General features: G+C 40.1%; 1 protein-coding gene across 1 annotated transcript in view; it reads left to right on the plus strand.

Annotated features, from left to right (window-relative positions):
- Positions 1–4,496: 4,496 nt before the first annotated feature.
- Positions 4,497–18,308, plus strand: part of HSDL2 (hydroxysteroid dehydrogenase like 2) — a 35,145-nt gene continuing 21,333 nt past the window's right edge. The window contains exons 1-4 of the mRNA XM_007427222.4: positions 4,497–4,699; positions 13,417–13,580; positions 16,458–16,556; positions 16,715–16,829. Coding sequence (XP_007427284.1) covers positions 4,683–4,699; positions 13,417–13,580; positions 16,458–16,556; positions 16,715–16,829 — 395 coding nt within the window. The 5' untranslated portion in view covers positions 4,497–4,682. The remainder of the gene's footprint in view (positions 4,700–13,416; positions 13,581–16,457; positions 16,557–16,714; positions 16,830–18,308) is intronic.

The raw sequence follows: 18,308 nt of genomic DNA on the forward strand, positions 1-18,308 counted from the left end.
ATTCCAGATTATAAGTGTTTTGTTGCACAAAAACAACAAAGCTTTTTGACACCTTTACAGACCAGCATGTTAAAAGAAAAAAGTATTTTGGTGTTATGGTATTAATAGTATTTCATTAATTTTGCCACTGTTTCTGAGACAGGGAAGTAAATGGGATAGAACTTGTGGCAAAAATAAAATGAAAATCTACTTCTAGGATATTTCCCCTTGACTCTACCAATGTAACAACGACCAGGTCCAGCTCCCCATTTCAAATCATCCTGTCATGCTTAAAGGAACTACTGCCTATAAACAAAGCCCCCTTAATCCTTTTCTAAGTGGACGGAAAGAAGTATTACTCACTGTAAGAAAGAGGTTCTGAAACCTCCTTGGTTCACAGTGCCCTTAGTGTCTCAGTAAATTTTTCATGGCACCCTAGTCAAAACTGTGAACTACCTTGAGCTAATACAAGTAATCCTCAGGTTATGACAGCAATTGGGACCAGAATTTCCATCGCTAAGCAATGCAATTGTAAAGCACCATGTCACATGGCTGCATTGCTTAGTGACGGCAATCCTGGCAGTCTCCATTGCTGTCAATAAGTGAGGGCCATGCAGGTCATTAAACAAGGACCAGTGGGAAGAGGCAAAAATCCAGGCAACTAGGCGAGCAGGCGAGAGCTACGGATGGACAGGCAGGTGGGCACTGCAAATGGATGCTACGGAATACAGGCAGGTGAGCGAGTGTGAGTGGGCAGGTGCTGTGTGTCAGTGTTATAGAATGCAGGCAGGCAGATGATATGGAGTGCATATCAGGTGCCATGGGCGGATGCTAGAGTGTGGGTGGGTGCCTCGGGTGGGCACTATGGTATATGAGTGGGCAGGTGCCACAGGTGGGCACTATGGAGTGCGGACAGGTACTATGGAGTGTGAGTAGGTGCTAAAGAGTGTGTGCGGGCAGGCCAGTGCTGGGGGCAGGCAGGTGGGCGCTGCAGGTGGGCGCTATGGAGTATGGGTGGGCAGGCGAAAAAGCAGCAGGAGCAACTTGAAACTTCTTGCTGGCTTCCCCATTGACTTTGCTAATTATTCATTAGGAATCTCTTACAGACAGAATATTTGCAGCTCTCCTAAATATCTGACATGGCTACAAATTTTAAGAGAGCCATGGGTGACAAACAGTAAGGCATCTCTGTGTTGCAGTTAAGGGGACATATAAACACAGGCAGAGTCCCCAAATTGCATAGTTGTGCAACAACATCAGAACTACCCCATTCAGATTGCTATGCACCAATTAGTGGATATTTTCCTACTATTTAAAGTGATAAAGCAAAGCCAGAAGGAAAGATCAATAATCTTGCCTGTATGACCAGAATACCCACAAATCAGGATAACATGATCCAGAAGGGAGTCACAACAGAGGCAGGATACTGATTGATGATGCGGACATCCAGATTTAAGATGTTGTTTTGTGCAGACAGGAAAGGCATGTAGTGCTTTCACTCAATACTGGGGAAAAGGTTTTAATCTCCTTCCTTTATTTATCTCCTCCTTTCTCTTTGTACCTTGATTTGCAAGCCTGATAGCTGGATCATCTCTTCTTTTAAATGATATAAAAGCTTGAAACTATGTCTGAGAAGTGGAACAAAATTGTAATAATTAAATTAAGTTGATGAAAATATTATTTGAAAGTGTAAATGAGGTGCCAAACAAAAACATTTTATATAATTTTATGTAAGAAAGGACCAAATCAAGAAATAAAGTGACATTTATTATACTGAGAACATGTCCTGTTTTCTTCCTAGTACCTTTGAAAGCCAATTGGCTACATCATCTTATCCTTCAACAAATAATTTCTTGCAAAGTAGAATGTAGCAGTTAAGATATTGGACTAGAATTTGGGTCTCCCTCAGTCATGGAAATTTACTGGGAGAGTAACTTTGGGCCAGTCACTGTTGCGGGAAGAAGTAGGATGAAGGAGTGCAGAGTTTGCCATCTTAAGCTCCAGGAGAGGCAAAGGAAATAAATACATCTAACTGCCCAATTGGATGAAAAAAGTTAAGATTTTAATAATTCTAATGTGGGAATGAGATAGGAAAATCAAGGTAATATGCAGGGAACAGGACTTGCGTTAGTCACACTTAACTTATTTACATGAGTGGTATCTGAGCTGTGGACCTACTGTGGAATGGAATACAAGAAAGAGAGTTCAACTATTTGATCTTACAGCACATAGGCAAACAATTTTTAATTGTGCCAGCTACTGGCATATTGTTGGGAGTGAACCAAGATTTAGGTGAAACCTTGTATTCAATCTGTTTCAAAGTGCAGCAGAAGGCACATACACTTGCAATACATTCAGATATTGTCAAAGCCATAGCTAGCTTAACAATAATTTACTGAATAAACCACACTTGGGTGTGTTTGCATGATATACAAACCCATAAGTCATGGATTATAAAGTCCAATGGCTTGGATCACAACGTTAAGTCCAAACTCCAAAAGATGACCCTCCAACTTAGCTGCTAAGTCTGTCATCTGTTACTGTGAAAGATTTTTTTTTCTAGTAACAAGGTAATCATTTGCCATTTTCAGCTTTTTCTTTCAAATGGGAGGCCAATTCATACCCTTAGCTGTACGGGTATTTCAGGGGAAAACATCTGCACATTATATGAAGACTTGTGCTTACAAAGGTTTCTATCATTTTGAGAAAACATAACCTAAATTTCTGAAGATGATTTTTAGACTACACTGTTGTTTCCTAGATCCTGCTGTACACATTGAACCCAGAATTATTTCCCTAGAAGCCTGTTTTTGGTAAAGTAGACTTATAAGGTTTAGTCCTGTTAACCTTACGTGATTATTACTATTCTAGGTGGATAATAAAATAATAATTTATTAAACTTGCATACTTCCTGATTCTCAATGACTCTGGGTGACTCACAATTATCAAAGAAATTACAATCAACTCAATAAAACATAAGAGATAAAGATAAAAGCACTATGAAGTGAGGAGTCTCACTCTTCCTTGCCAAAGGCCTGGGTGAAGCTGTCTAGAAACAAAATTAAGGAAATAGGGCTTCTCACCATCTTCTATGGCACCTATGGGACACCTAAAGGCCAAAGAAGCTATAAAATAACTTCTTTGGGACACCAATAAACAGAATGGTTTTATCAAAATGGTCTGATATGGTAGTAAACTTTACAAAATTCTCTGACCTAACTTCTTACCTTTCCAATGACTTCCTTCCATGCACATTTACTAGCCAACTAGGTAGGTTGCAGGTGGGGCATATTTGCAGGTAGGTTTGGAGGTATCCCTCATTCAGAATGCCTATGCCTGTCTCTCAGAGGCTGTTAAGTCAGTGGCATGCTTTATCACATTGTTCCTTCTATAAAGACTCCTGACACCCCAAAATCTTTTAAGAATCTTCCCAGACTGACTCATATTGTTGTTCTATGTTTAATTCCAATACAGACATTTATTTACATGATAGCAAAATTTGTTTCTGGGACTATGCTTTCTAGGAAACAAACAGTATTGGAAGTGATATAAAGGTTGATCCATAGATTTAAGTCCAATTCTGCAGCTGCATTTTAAAATTTACCATTTCATGTATTTCGTTTATTGTTTTATTGTGCTTACAATTTTTTTTTTTTAGTTGCGTGGTCTTGAACATATGTCTATCTCAGTGTTAAGTCAGGCCTCTAGTTAATCTCAGTGATGTTTGCGGTGAGGCTATTAACACTGAGATGAGCATATGAACAGCAATCTCCCAAATTGAGAAGCACTTACCACAGATGGAGAAACCTCACATTACTATATCTGGACTGCAAAAATCCAGGCTCCCTTTAGCAAATATATATATACACACACACACATATATATATGAACGATCCATTTGCCATCATCTAGCGGTTGCATGGATTTTTGCAGTCCAGATTTCATAGCCCTGAAGACATTGGCTTTCTGTTCTGAACTACAATTCCCAGCAGCCTCAGCCAGCAAATTCCACTATGAGTTTACGTTGGTATCATCTGGAGGGACATCCCTCCCACCCGTGATAAGATGCTTAAGCGCCTGTATCTTTAAGGTTAAAGGTACTAAACGATACGTGCCTTCACATTCTCTCAAAAGTATTTTACATTCATTCTTGGTGGAAAATACAGACAGAAAATCTAAGAAAACGGGCGTGCGAAGAAAACCCTCCCGCCACTCCCTCTCCCCCCTGCCCCCCCTCCTCCTTAGGCCAACGACCTCAACTCCAGCGTCCGCTCTGCTCTAAAGGCGAAAACAAAATGCGAGGCACCAATCGGGGCGCGGGGAGAGAGACGGAGCGTCACTGAATCACGTGGCTCGGAAAGGCGGTGTTCCAGGGCGCTGAGTGAGCGGTTGCTAAGGACGCGCAGAATGGGGGACGGAGTCAATGACGTAAGAGCGGGTTCTGGGGGCGGGGCGGGGCGAGATCAGCCCGGTGAAGTCTGGCGAGGGGCGGGGCCCAAGCGGAGTCTTCTCTTTCCCGCGTGGCAGGCGAAGGGGCGGGGGCTGAGGAATCGGTTTCGATTGTTGCGCCCTTTGCTCTGGCTGAAGGTTCTAAGCAAGCGTAAGAGTCTGAGCGGCCTTGCGAGGCACCAAGGCGCTGTCCCGTCCCACCCGGGCCTGATACCTGCCCGGCGGTCCCCGCTTTACCTCCGTCGGACCTGGCCATGCTGCCCAACACGGGGTAAGTGGGGAGCACGGCCGACCCCTCTTATTGTGGGTCTCTCCTCTCCCTGGGGGACTGGCGATGCCCGAGAGGGGATGCCCGGGTTTCCGCTCTCTGGGTGAGAGAGGCTTCGGAGGGCTTGGGTGAGGGGCACCATCGGCCGACGCGATCTTCTTCCCGTCACGGACGGCAGCCTGACTCGCTGAAACCCTCACGGGAGGCTTCTCAGAACAGCCCGAGATTTGTGACGCTTCGCATTCTCCCGCGCTTATTATGGCACAGGTGGAAGCTGGTGCGATGTTTCTTAGAAGAGACACGAGATGTTTGGCTTTGATGCAACAGCCTAGCATTACTCCGTATTTGGAAACCGTTACGAGGGTGGCGGGGGGGGGGGGACTCTTCGACGCCCCTCGGGGCGCAAAATGTCCAGGTCACGAAGTTGGTAGGTTGTACTGAACTTTTCAGAATCAAGCAGAACATGGAGAGCTTGAATACTGCTGCCAGAGAAGCTGCATGGGTGCAAGTCATCAGCAGCCGAGTCTGGGTGTTCAAACCTTTGGAATGACAAAACCTGCTGGTTCAGAAACAGTACATCTTGGGCTATTGGCTGACTAGATATTGCTGGCAATCTGGTAGTGCTGAAGAGGAATCTTTAGTCTGATCTAGAAGAGCTTTTATATTTTAATGCATGAAAAGGTTGTTTGATTCCCCAAAAATTATAGTTTAAGGTAAGTAGTTAAAATTGTTTGTATGTGGATTACAGTGAATGGTGTACACTGAAAGTCCCTGCCGTTGCTGATTTTCATGGATTAATCAGGAAGATTTGAAATGGGATTGTTATCGTGTTAGGCTGAGTGTAGAATGGAAGTCTGTAGCTGTGTTCACCCAAATATATTTTCTGGGCTGCACAGGGCATTTTAAAGGTGGTTAATGCCTTGTGCAGCCCAGACAACATTGTGACATTGCTGGTAATCTTTGACAAAGGTTGTTTTGTAAAATATGTTTGTGGAAGCAGAGCAGTCCTTGACATGTTAAAGCCATTGCAATTTCTGGAAGCCTCAGCGGGATTACTTCAAAGTCTTTCCCCAGTTGTTTCCCCATGTGTGTACATGCCCAGCTGCTTTGTTTCACTGGTGATCCCAGTGAGCAGACAGCCAGGGATGGCTTTCAAAAATAGGTGAAAGGTAAAAGCAATCTCTAATTTCAGGAACTGCTTCTGTCATTTTTTCCCTCTTGTAGCTTGTCTAAGCTATGATCTCTTAGATATACAGTACAGCCAGAAAAGTTCCAAGTAGCTTTTTAAAGTGTTTTTTTTTTAATTAAGAGCATAACAATTTTCCTGTGGGAAATAGCTTCCTTGAAACACATTGCATGATGTGACAGGATGAGCAGCTGTTTTTGGTATATTTTCCCCTCCCATTCCTGGCTGTAACTGTACTTACCTCTGTGTGAATTTTTGGTATTTCAAAGCATTGTACTAAGTTCAGTGTACACTGGTTGAACACAGAACAAATTGGATCCAGCTGTTTTAGCTCTCACAATAATTATCTAATAGTCTTACTACTATGCAGAGCCTTTTCTCTCAAAGAAGGCCCACCATTGGACTGACCACATGAGCAGTGGCCAACCTGTCAGTTTCATCTGCCACTTTAGACCTGGGTAGGATCAGTGTTGAGGTTTTCCTACCCTTGCTATTTGAGGAGCTGGCAATGATAAGACATTGAACTGGAGATTTTGGGTTAGGAGGTTTTGGGTGGTCTCTGTTTTCTGACTGTTGCTACTTAATATTGGTCAGCCTCACTCATCCACAACCTAATCAAGGATGAGAGGGCTGACTTTGCTTGCATTGCTGAAACCTGGCTGGACATGGAAGGAAAGGTTCCTTTCTTGGAGATATATCCCATTGGGTTTCGTGTCTGTGAACCTGGGCTGGGGATATATCCATTGTTATCTGGTAGCATCTAGGGGTGCTGCTCTGCAGAAAGCTGGTAGTGAGACCCTGATTGTTGGGTTGCAGGGCTCAGAGGGGACTCTTCCTGCTACATGGCAACCTCCCTACTCGAGCTGCTAGAGTTTGTGTTCAGGCAGTGGAGTTTCCCAGGCTTATGATTCTGGGGGAGTTAATAAAAAGATAAGGATAAAGGCAGGGAGGAGGGAGACGGATTCAGACTTGCAAGATTCTGTTAGTGTAACCTTATAATAAAAATAGTGTTAGCATTCATAACTTTGGTTTCCTAGTCTGGTCTATCTCAAAGAACTGACATCTCCTGAGAAGTAACATGTGGTTGGGCCCATGTGGTGCTTAATGCCTCTTTGCAGGAGAGTGGTGGTGCCTGCCTTGAAAGAGGCAGTTACCCACCCTCTCCTCAAGAGGCCATTGCTGGAGCCAATGGAGCTGGACAACTTAAGTCCAGCCTTCCCTAAAAGGGAAGGTTGTTGAAAATGTAAGTGGCTGGCCATTTCAGAGAACCCTAGACAAAGCAGATTTTCTAGTCAGGAGTCAGACCTGGTCTGTACTGAGATGACATTGATCATGCTGTCGATGACCTGCGGTGGGCTCAGGATGAGTATATCCATCTTGGTCCTTAACCTTTTAGTAGCGTTCAATACCATTGATCATTGTGTTCTTCTGGACCAGGGGGTTTGGGGGTGGGAGGCACAGTGGGAGCAGTTCTTCTTTCTCCAGGGCTGGTTCCAGGTATGTTGGTAAATAGGGAGAGATTGAGCCCAAGGCCTCTGCTCTCATATCTCCCCACTCCTATTTAACATGTACATGACATTGCTGATAATCTTGACAATTATACATCTGTAACCAAGTGATGCTATCAAGGATTCTTTCCAATGTCTGGAGGTTGTGAGGGCCTGGGTGGGGAAGAATAGGTATTGGTTCAGTGCTGGCAAGACTGAGTAGCTATGGGTTTTGAGACCCCTTGGATTTAGAGACTTTCCATCATTATCCCTGAATGGAGTAGAGCTCTCCCAGACAGAGTTGATGCACAATTTGGGGTTCTTCCTGGACCCATGGCTCCTGCTCAAAGAGCAGGTGGCAGCCATGGCTAGGAATGCCTTTGTACAAATTCACTTTGTGCACTACCTATGCCTATTTCTGGATCAGGGTATTCACAGCAACTCATGCCTTAGTCATCTTCTGGTTGGATTATTGCAAGGCACTGTACGTGGAGCTGCCCTTGAAGAGCATTTAGAAGCTGTAACTGGTCCACAATGAAGCAGCACAGGCAGTTTTGAGTGTCCCATGTTATGCCCATGTAACACCTCTGTTTGGCAAGCTGCACTGTCTCCAAGTGGGCTTGCAGGTACAATTCAAGATGTTGTTTTTCATCTATAAAGCCCTATTGGGCACAAAGCCAGGTTATTTGCATAACTGCTTATCTCAGATTGTCTCTGCTCCACCAGAACTGGCAGAGTTGGCATGCTCCAGGTCCGGTCTATTGGACAGTGTCATCTTGTGGGACCTAGGAGTGGTGTCTTCCCTATCACTGAATTTGTCCTGTGGAACAGCATTAGCCTGGAGATCTGGATTATCCAGAACCCTGTTGGCTTTTATAAGCTGTTGAAGAACTGAATGTTCCCACAGGCATTTGGACTGGAAAGTTAAGTGAATTCCTTTACTTGATTGCGTATTATTGTCCCAATTATTGTAAGTGGAATAGCTTTTCAGCCCTAGGTATGTGCTGTAGTGCAACTTTTTAAAAAAATATTGATTTTATAAAATGTGTTATGATGTTGGGTGTGTGTTAATCCTTGTAGGCCACCCAGAATCATTTTGGGGAGATGGACAATTATATAAATTGTATAAATAAACAATATTTGTTGCTGTTATTCAAGCATTATGGGACCTTACAGAAGAATAAAGAACTTTGGCAAGACTTGGGACCTGATGATCAGGACAAGTCACTGGAGAGATGGGAATGGCAGAAATTGTTTTTATTCAGGTGCTCTGCATTTATAAGGGAAAGCTAATGAGTAAGTTCAGGTGGGAAGATGAATCTGCATTGCATCATATTATAGGAGGTAATTCTATTGCTGCTTGTATAATTTAGTTCTGTGGTTGCAGAACCTTCAAAGAGCTGCCATTTTGACAGAGCTGTTGGTTAATTGCTCTTTGACTTCTGGATTGTGTCATGCAGGTAAAAGTTTGGGCTAAGAGGAGACTATTGTTCCTAGACCAGGTTCCAGTTTTTATTTTAAAGGAAATACAATATGATAGGGTGTCTTTTTTAAATAAGAGAATGCAGGGGTAGAACAATTATTTATTTAGAAGGTAATTTCTCACTTCTATCATTTGGCTGTGAATATACCATTGGACAGCTGTCAGTCTTGGTGTCCTCCAAATAAATAAACTTCAGTCCCCAAAATTCTCTAGCCAGCATGCCTACTGAAGTCCATTCATGTGAAGATCACTGCAGCTGGGGAAGGCTGCTGCAGGAATTGGCTTTTTTCCCCCACTTAATTGGGGTAGCACGTGCCATTTGCACATCCTGGAGATTTTGAAGGGAAAAGTGCATGCTTAATGGCTCTCCTTTATAAATGTAAACATATACCACAGAAATTCTAATTTTTTAAAATAAAGAAATAATAAATTCCTTTTATAAGATTAATCAATAATATTGTATATTGTTATATTTAGTCATAGAAAACAATTGAAATGGACATGACAGTGATGCCAAGGTAAGATAAACCTGGCTTTTAAAAAAAAGATATAATCATGGCAGATTTTGATTTAAATTATTCCTCAGGAAAATTCTATTTTAATGATACAGATCATGATGAAGATTATATTTAGTCATCCGTTTAATAAACCAATATAACCTTAGTATTCATTCATTTCTCAGATATAAATGTAGCTTTTATATTTAGAAAGTAGGTAAATGCATTATAAAATGATTATTTATTCTTATTTTTCCAGATTAATTTTCATTAACACAATCAGAATATAGTTATATTATTTAATACCAAAGCTGATGCATATTTTTGAAATCATTGATAATGGACCAACTAATTCTGGTTGCTTAGAGGATATTTTGTGGTTTTTCCAGTAGAATCTCCCTTCATCACCAGGTAGTTTTTAAAATTACATTAATAAATGTGTTTATTGAAGAAAAACTGATTAGAAATGAGCAACTAAAATGATATTTTAACAGGTAGATGTATTTTTTAATTACTAGAATTACACGTTTTTTTAAAAAAGTTTAATTAGACAGTTTCAACCAAAACAATATGGAAGACTTCAAACATTGGGTGGTTGGTATTGCTAACCAGCCTTCACTAGAATATTATTGCTCAGTGTAAATGAAACATTCTAAAGAAAAGGAAAAAAATTCTTCAATTTTGGAGAATTTTGTTTTGTTCAGATACTGCTTCTGAATTCACGTCTTGCTTCTATCAGGTCACTGGTATGACTTTCAGGTAGTGAGAGTATTGGCAAGAAAATGAGCTGGAGATAGTCCTTTTCCTGTTTGTGCTTGGAATTTGTCATTTCGTATTTCTCTTTTCAAGGTCTGACTCCATTGCTTACAGATTTTGCAGCAGCAATAATAAAATAGCCGTTTCCCTGCATTTTGCTCTGGAGCAATGGAAATAAACTTCAGGAGAGTCAATATGGTTTTAATATGGGTTTATATGTTTTGGCTATTTTTGTTGATATATTTATTGTTGTGAGCTGCCCAGAGTCATATATATGAGATATATGACAACACGAATTGAATAAAATAAATAAATAAACATGCATACATTCTGGCGGTGACGATTCCATCAGAAGCAAATCATACATTTTTTTCATTGATTATCTGTTGCTCTAATCTACTGTTTTTAATGAAAACCTATTTATGTCTGTTCATTGGTGATGGTTTTATTTGATGAGGGAGAACATTTTATAGTTACAGGTCTCTCCTTTTTTTGGCAGCTTCTAGGTTTTTCTCACTTAAATAATGATGATGACATTGAATGTAGCCAAGTAGATAATCATCAGAATCCTGCATGCATTTTTCTAAATAAAAGAAGTCGGGGCGGTTAATCTCTACTGCTGTTTATTATCACTCATGGTTGGATGAACTGAGCAAAATGAAACTATAAAAGAAATATCAACCTGTTTTATTGCAATTGCATTAAAATAAAAGTACTGTAAAGAAACAAGAAAAACCATTCAAAGAGTTGAGAGAGGCCCTCCTGAAATCTGTGGACAGAAAAAATAGGCCTAATTGAAACAAAAAAGGTATGGTAAGAATAGTTAACTGATCTGGAAATCATATGTAATGCACACATGGTCTCTCTAGTATTTTCAAAGAGAAGCAGTTCTTACATGCTGTTTCAGGGAGTCAATCAGGCTTTGCATTTCTTAGTTTTACCTGTAGGTACAAGAGTTTTGTTAAATTGTTCCCAGGCTGGATCTCATTTACATCCCTTCACTCTTGTGGCTTTTGCTTTTGACAGTTAATGGGGAACACTGAGGCTATATTCCTTTAGAGCACCATGAATACGTTCTGCTTTCATTCTGTCTCAGTTTATGCTCATCTCTTCCTTCCATCAATAGGGACTTCTCTTTCTTGCTACACCATCTTCCCCACTCCCACCCCAACTTAGTATTTATTGACCTTCTTTGCCTTTCCACTTTCAGTGAGAGAATAAGGACTTCACTGTGTGTGCTGTGCATGTGCACCTCCTCCAAAATAGGACCAAATGAGTCTGTTAACTCTCATATCCATACACTGTTGTTAACAAGCATGCAGTAGTTAGGGTTGCTTTTGATGATGGTTTCTTTGAGCCAGCTTTCCTTTTTTATATCATGCTTTAAGAAAATGTTAATTCTACTTAAATGTTGAAAATCAGTGTTTCTTTTAAATCCTTGATTTTCATCTGCTTTAGACACTCATTGATTGTTTATGTGCTATCAACTCTTAGAGACCACATAGATAGATTTTCTCTATGATTTAGATATAGTAGCTATATTTTACCTTGCAGTGCCTTAAATTGATCCCGATGGTGTATGGATGAAGTCTTTATTTTTTAAGGAGTAAAATGGTTATTACTATCCATACTATAAAGTTAGCTCTGTGAGAAACTTAACTGGAGCTCAGGACTTAAAGGCAGAACCTATCCTTTAATGAATGCTGTATAAGATTTGAAGAGAGCACAGCCCTAATATCTGCCTGTACAGAAGGTTTCAAGTGTCCTGTTTACCTTAGCCAATAGAAAGATAGAGGGTTTTTTCCCCAAATGTGAGTTACCTGTACCTCCTACCCTTGGGGTGGGAGGAGCAAGAGTGAAGAATAGTCCTACATTTGCTGAAAATAGAAGATACTGGGTGGAGGTGCAGATGAGACACAGGTACATATGAAGATTAATTTTCAGTCATAGGTCTTTTTTGGCATGTGGCTTCTAGAAGTGCATATGTACCTGCACAAATATGCAATAAATCTACACATGTCTTATTTGCTCACATGCCTTACTTTCCAGAAGTGGTTTCAACTGGTGTTGGCAATCCTAGAAGTGACATGATGGGGAAGCTGGGCATTGCACAGGGCTTTGTCTATCTTTGTACATTTTTCCATTCCTATTTTGGGAAGATAATCTTAAATTTAGGTAAATATAGTAGGTCAGAGATCAGAGTGATGGTGCTGATGATGGCACCAGAAAAAAGAAGAAGAAGAAATAAGGGTGCAGAGGAAGGAGAAAGTATATTTTCTTTGTAGTGAGCTTTGTCCATATTAGATACCTGAAAGGTATCTCAGAAATCTCAGATTTATGAAACCCATCCATTAAAATGGCTTTTCTGAACAAATCCTATTAGTTTTCTTGGAGTTAATTTTCAAGTAATACCCTGCAACCTGATTTTAATTTCCAGTAGATAATTCAACTATTTTCAGAGGCAGGTAGGAGGGTTTTTTTTTTTTTCCTGCTTTGGAATATAATGGAGCAGGAAACTTATTTGATTTTACAACAGAGTGCAGCAGTCAAGGGCAGATGGGAGGGAAGCATCTAAGGCTGGTAGTCACCTACCTCTACATGGGAAGGCCGTGATACATTAATGTCAAATATTAAAGTCAGACTTTTGTTCTTTTAGCCCACTATTGTTGGTGCTATCTCCAAGGCTTCAGGCAGTTCCTAAGATTTCTTGGGTTTAGGATTGAACCAAAGACTTCCTTAATACTAAGAATTAGACCATATATTCTGTGTACAAAAGGACTCAGATCCAATTTTGAATAATTTGAAGTAGGATTGGGAAAAACTCTACCTAAAATCTAGGAGAGCAGATGTCAGTCAGAGTAGACAGAGCTGAATTAGACAAGACCATAAGGAAGCTCTAAGTATATAAGTATTGTTATTGGGACAACTTTTTTAAAGCTATTGGGATGAGTTTGAATTATCAGGAAAAGCAGTTCTTGGTGATCTTCCTGTGGCAAAATTACTGTATGTATTGTCGTGAAAATGTTACTGGTGACTACACTATCGGTTTTCTTTGCCCTGCAGCAAATTATAAAAATCCAAGAAAATATGCAGATTTAGCCAATGCATTTAACAGAATATTATCCTTTCCAAAATATTCCCAGTGACCGGATTTAGATCTAGTTGCAGAATTTAAATTTTCAGATTATGTACCAACTTGAAGCAATTGTAATTTAAGATTCTCTATTTTTCCAATGTTTAAAGATACTTTTTTCTGTATGCACAGATGCATCCTTCTTTCCTTCCTGATTTTCTGTTTTTTGTTTTTTTAGGAAGTTGGCTGGATGCACTCTCTTTATAACAGGTGCAAGCCGTGGCATTGGAAAAGCGATTGCCTTGAAAGCAGCAAAGGATGGGGCAAATGTTGTTATAGCTGCTAAGACGGGAGTACCACATCGCACGCTCCCAGGAACAATCTATACTGCTGCAGAAGAGAGTAAGCCTTGAGAAAAAGGCATGGGTGATCTGAGTTCCGCTATTTGCTATCATTTCCAAATCATTTTGGAACTTTATCCTTCGACTGAATTGACAGAAAGACACGCATGGCCAGTTTTTCCTCAATTCTGCTGCTGCCCCAAAGGGCATTTTCACTTTTATTCTTCTGCTTAAATCAGCCCAGAGTTGAATGCTGTGGTATAACTGAAAACCATTCTTCCCTCCACCCCATTCTCCTCCATCTTCCCTGCCTAAAATATTCATAAATCTTAACTGTGCGCTCAAGTGGACTATGTGGCTTTGTTGGTTGATCTACAATAAAGCACAAAGTCTGGGGTTATGCTTCAGGTGTTGCACTGGGAGTACTCAGATTTAAGGAATACACTGGATGACCTTGAGAATATCTCTGTAGGAATTTAAGTTTTTCCTGCCAACTATCACAACTCCCAGTTTAGGAAATAGGTGCCAGCGCTATATACATTTGCTGAATATTGATACATTTACCAAGATACACATACAAAAGCAATACAGATTACTTTATTAAAGCTATATTATCAATATAGAAAAGCATACACTAAGATCTTGTGCTAGGCATAGGATACTGAAGTTTCTTTGTCACAAGTAGTTAGAGATGAAAGGTGTACATACGATGCACATTGCAACAACTCATCCAGGCAGGACTAGGAATAATAAACCTCAAATAAGTCTCAAAGAGATGCTTATACAATATCTATAAAACATGCCCTGCACATAACCACAGATTACAGCTTCCCATGCTTTGGCCACATCATGATGATTTATAACTATGTTTGTGATACATTTTAAAATAATCATGGCTATTAACTTTGAACACACATTGGAAAAGGGATTCCTTATTCTGATGAACAGAATTTTTTGACACTGGAAGTTTTCACTTCCTACCTAGGCAACTGCCAGTGTGTTAGATGAAAGAGGAAACACCATAGAAACACAGTTAGGTTCAGAAGGTGCAAGATTATTCATTATATATAAATATATATAAAATAATGAGCAGAGATACTGAATAAAAATACTGATTAAAGATCCCTTTAGGTGGATGCAAGATAATCTAGCATGCACACTAATAAAATCCAAACAGAATTGGAAGCCTAAGTTTGACATACAGATGGAATCTGGAAAGAATGGTATGGCTCTCAAGCAAAATGAGGAGCTGCTCAGAGTATGAGCCTTCAGTACCAGGTCACAAAGCTTGTGTACCTTTCCTGTCAGGCCTGGGGGCTGCCAACTACAAGGAGTAAAGGAAACCAGAACTTCCACAGATCCCTGAATCTGAATCAAAATGGGCTAAAGGGATCAAGAAAGCAAACATAAGCCAAACCACAAGGAACAAGAGATCACAACTTTTTATGGGGTAAAGAGATAAAAGACAGCGTACGTTGGACAAAAGAGGCAGCTAGCAAAGATGGAAGGTTTTAAGCTAGCCTAAGAAATCAAACGCAAAGCAAGGTCACTGATTAGCAACAAGACCATCTGGAGATTATGTTTGTCTCATAAAGAGAGATGAAGAAAGCAAGTCAACATAATGATGCTCATCAATCAGTGGATCATCACTCAGATTTCTAAGGCCAGGAGTTTCCAATATCAGTATATCTCAATTCAGCCTTCCTCACAGAGTCTTGCGTAGCTACACTGAAGAGAGAGTCCAAGTGAGCTCCCAGAGGAAAGATTAAATAGATACATAACATCATCACCACCTTATTCCTGTCTATCCAAATCCTTAGCCAATCTAAAAAAAAAAAAAAGCTTTAGTCCTACAGGCCAAACACAAAAATTGGAAATGCATTTCTCAAGCAACGGTGTGTTGCACCGCATCTGGGGTGAGGGAAATCTTTAAACTGTTTGCAATACAGAGTAAGGATTTTTGATGTTTAAACTCTTGCATATGTTTTTAAATATTTATAGATCCCAGGAAAGTATAACTATTTACAGTTTTTGAAGCTACATTATTGTAAGGCAGAGACACTGTTCTCTGTATTCAAGTTGGTGCCAATTCTGAGAAACTTACAGCTGCTTTTATGATTGACAAAAAATAGGTATTAATTTGACAATTTGGTAATTGTATACCATCAATGGACTTTAATACATCCAGGCCCATAACCAAAGCTTTGGGCTTGAAAATTCCTTCTTCTTCCAGTGCATCTGTAAATAGATTGGAGGTTATGTCCTTCTTCCACCACCTCCCCCCTTTCATTTTGGATAAACTCCACTTTATTTTATTCATTTATTATACTTTTAATTCTTCCAAGAACCAGAGTTTCTGGGCAGATTAACAAATGATTTCAGACAGGGAAACAGTGAGATACATCAATTAATTCCACAAGAGAAAAGCATAATGATAAAAGTATACATAAGCTGTAGTTCATGGACTTGACTTGTTTCAGTTAATTGTATATAAAGTTAACTACTGTTTAGTAGCTGGAATTTGCATTAAACTCTGGATAACCTGAGGAGGAAGTGAAGGGAAAAGCACTGAAACCATTATTTATAGCAGTTGAATCTCTAAACTAGCATTTGCCTCTTTGGTGTCCTCTTAATTAGAATTGCTGGCTGATAATTCTGGAGGTTGTAATCCCAACACGTTTGGAAGATATTAGCTTGGAGAATTGTAAACCATGGTTTAGAATTCTGTAATCTCAGAGTTGTATTTTCAGTGGTTTCATATTTGGGGTATAAATTGAACTTTGGAGAGTTCCAGTGTCTGTCTGTCTGTCTGTCTCTTTTTCCTTCCTTCCTTCCTTCCTTCCTTCCTTCCTTTCTGCAATTAAGTTACCATTTTTTACAGTAGGTTGATTTTTTTTTTAAATTGACTGACTATATATATTGATTTTCTCCTTATCAGTTGAAGCAGCTGGAGGAAAGGCTTTACCATGTATTGTGAATGTAAGGGAAGAAGATCAAATTGCGGATGCAGTGGTCCTGGCTGTTCAGAAATTTGGAGGTAATGGCTTGTGTTCAATTCTGAAGTATATGCTAAATGTATTCATTTTTAAAAGCTACTTTTAAGGCTCATTTTTAAAACAATAAATGCCCAACAAGCAAATTGCTAGATTAAATGATGAATTTTCAGATATTAACATGGCTTGTTTTTAAAACTAGGAATTGATGTTCTTGTGAACAATGCAAGTGCTATTTCTTTGACTGGCACACTGGAGACACCTACAAAAAAAGTGGACCTTATGATGAGTGCTAACACAAGAGGAACTTACCTTACGTAAGTGTTTGTGGATAATACATCTTTTGAAATATGGAGATTTATGTTTCTGATTGACTCAGTTGCTCTCTAGAGTCTGTTTCACCTTTTGATTAGAAAGAATCTGAATTAAATAAATGGATTGAGCAACAATTTGGAGAACAGTTAGAAACTAGTAAGGGCTAGGAGGGCTAGCCAGTTTGGTCTCGTGGTTAAGGCACAAGGTTAGAAAGCAGGAGACTGTGAGTTCTAGTCCTGCCTTTGGCATGAAAGCCAGCTGGGTGACTCTGGACCAGTCACTCTCTTTCAGCCCAGCCCACCTCACAGGGTTGTTGTTGGGAAAATAGGAGGAAGGAGTATTAGGTATGTTTGCCACCTTGAGTTATTTATTGTGATGGAATGGAATTATGAAGGCCAGACTCAGGGAGAAAAACATTTTCTTTCATCTCCTGAGGCGCGAGGGAGAGATAAGAGGATAAGATTGGCATCTCCCTGAGGAATTCACAGTGTTGTGGCTGGCATTACTTGGGAACTGGGGTTTCAGTCTGGGAAGATTCTTGCTAGAGGTTGTAGCTAATAAACATTGCTGGACTGAATTTACATGGTTTCTTGGAGTTCCTTGGGCTAGGTCTGACATTTATAAAAATAATAAAGGCAAGATAAAAAATCTTAAAAAAAATACAGAGAACTAGTACAGGTAGTCCTTGGTTAACAACTGCCTCGTCCCGCAACCGTTCAAACTTACGACAGTGTTGAAAAAGCAGATTTATGACTGGTCCTCTAACTTACCACAGTTGCAGCATACCTGCAGTCATGTGATTGTGATTCGGGCTCTTGGCCACTGGTGTGCATTTACGATGGTCGCGTGTCCTGCAGTCATGTGATCGCCATTTGTGACCTTCACGGCCAGCTTCCAACAAGCAAAATCAGTGGGGAAGCTGACAGGAAGTCGCAAGTCACAGTCACATGACATCACATTTAATGATCTGCAATGATTCACTTAATGATCACGGTGGAGCTGACATCATAAGTCAGGCATGGTCACATGATGTTTCAATTAATGACCACATTGCTTAGTAACAGTTGCCAGTTTTCGGTCATTAAGTGAGGACTACCTATATTCTCAAGCTGCAAAGGCATGAGGTTCTTGTGTTGGAAGGAATGTCTCTTCTTCCATATATTTCTATTTGAGCTCTAGAATCTTCGGAGTCCTTGTTCCAAACTTCCCTGCCTGCTGAGGTGTGGCTGTTTGGAGGCAGGATTTTTCAGTGATTTCTCACCAGCTTTATGGTACTTTTCCCACAGTTGACCTAATGCTGCCTTTGTTTTGCCTTTTGGAGGCCAGCGAAGATCTTTTCGTGCTTTGGGCCTTTTATTTTTAATTTTCTGCAGTATGGTCTGTTAATCAACTCTCTTATTATTGCCAGTTAATTGCATATTGCAAATGATTGCTTTAATTTAATCAAATTTTGTTGATGTTTCTGTAAGTATTTTTTAGCT

Source organism: Python bivittatus, unplaced genomic scaffold (genome assembly GCF_059951505.1).
Source record: "Python bivittatus isolate LINGU-HERP-01145 unplaced genomic scaffold, Pbiv_v1 ctg000850_np1212, whole genome shotgun sequence".
Classification (NCBI taxonomy): Eukaryota; Metazoa; Chordata; class Lepidosauria; order Squamata; family Pythonidae; genus Python; species Python bivittatus.